The 1462-nt window shown below is 64.8% G+C and overlaps 1 protein-coding gene across 1 annotated transcript in view; it reads right to left on the bottom strand.

Moving 5' to 3' along the window:
• The window catches only part of LOC102262569 (pleckstrin homology domain-containing family G member 5-like), a 32331-nt gene that overhangs the window by 23889 nt on the left and 6980 nt on the right, over positions 1–1462 (bottom strand). The window contains 3 exon segments of the mRNA XM_014532159.1: positions 25–125; positions 127–530; positions 533–1460. Coding sequence (XP_014387645.1) covers positions 25–125; positions 127–530; positions 533–1460 — 1433 coding nt within the window.

The following is a 1462-nucleotide window of genomic DNA, read 5'->3' as shown; positions in this document are numbered from 1 at the left end:
GCTCCCCAGCCAGTCCTGCTGCACCAGGCACATGTGCGCCCGCCCCTGCCCATGCCCTCCAGGCATGCGCGGCTCCATGCTGTGCTCAGGGCCTGGGAGTTAAGCAGCAGGGTGGTCCTGATGCATGCTGTAGAGCTGGGCCAGCGTCAGCTTCCTGTGCTGGGCAGAGATCCCAGGGGGCTGCTCAGGCTGAACCCTGGGGGAGATCCCTGAGGGCAGTTCTCTGCTCCTCCTGGCGGGCCCTTTGGGCTCCCCCACCAGGCAGGTGGTCCTGCCCTCCATCTCTGATAGCTGGGAGCCACTGCCAGGGCTTGGTGTGCCCCCGCAATTCCAGCGGGGCCCAGCTTCCTGAGGGGAGCCCCGAGTCCTAGTGCCAGTGGCTGTGGCAGCCAAGCAGAGTTCCGACAGGCTGTGGCTGGGGGCTGAGGGCGCCCCCTTGGTGGTGGCCCCTGCTAGCAGCTGCAGGAGGCTGGCCTCAGATTTGGACTTGAGCAGGTGGGGCAGGCGGGGCAGTAGCTGGACAGGGGTGTGCGGCGAAGGCAGGGCGAGGGCGGGGGTGAAGGGGCCTGTGGTAAATCTAGGGGCCGGGGCGCTGGCTCCACCACAGGGGCTGGGGTCGCAAAGTCTTGCAAGGAGGTGGGGGAGAGGGTGCAGTAGGCGGAGTCCATGGAGCAGGAGCGGCTGTCCCCGGGGCCCAGGGCCAGCAGCTCGCTGGTCTGTGTGACAGATGAGGCGGTGGTACTGAGGGACATCTCCTCCGACTGGGAGCTGAAGGGGCCGCCCTCAAACTCGGGAGAGGAGAGCATCTCCCCGGGCTCCAGCACCACCATGGCCAGGGTCTCTGTGGAGCCGTCCAAGGCGCAATGCTGGGAGTCCAGGCTGTTGCTGCTTTTGCGCAGGATGGTGGGGGAGCTGGCGGCAAAAGTGCTACTCTCCCCACCCTCCTCTTCCTCCTTGTCTTCCTCCTGGTCCTCCTGCTCATCCTCCTCCTCCTCCAGGCTCTGCAGGTGCTGCTGGCTGCCCACGTGCTCCTGCGCACGCAGCTGCTGCAACTGGTTCTGGGCATTGTAAATGGAGTCCACCCAGCCCTGGCACAGAGCCTGCCTGCTGGCCTGGAACGTGTAGGCCCCCACGGCGCTGTGGAACTCGTTCAGGTAGATGAGGAGGAAGGAGCCAGGGTCCCGCAGCTCCCGGCACATGATCTTGTCCACCAGCAGTGGTGGCCTGATGACCCTGGTCCCCTCAGCCTTCTTCACTGCCTTGATCACTTAGAGTAGGTCCGTGAAGAGGAAGCAGTACACATCCATCTTGCTGTCCTTTCCCTCCTTCATCCTCAGGCTGCCCTCCAACATCAGCTGACGCGTCTCCTCTGGGGAGGCACCAGGGATGGGCACGGTCAGGTCCAGGTGCAGAAATTCCTTCAGGAGCTTGTCCACCTCGTCGTTGCTACCCTCCACCACCT

This window comes from Myotis brandtii, unplaced genomic scaffold (assembly GCF_000412655.1).
Source record: "Myotis brandtii unplaced genomic scaffold, ASM41265v1 scaffold85, whole genome shotgun sequence".
Classification (NCBI taxonomy): domain Eukaryota; kingdom Metazoa; phylum Chordata; class Mammalia; order Chiroptera; family Vespertilionidae; genus Myotis; species Myotis brandtii.
Note: the sequence above shows the minus strand (reverse complement) of the source record. Positions and strands in the feature narration are given on the sequence as shown.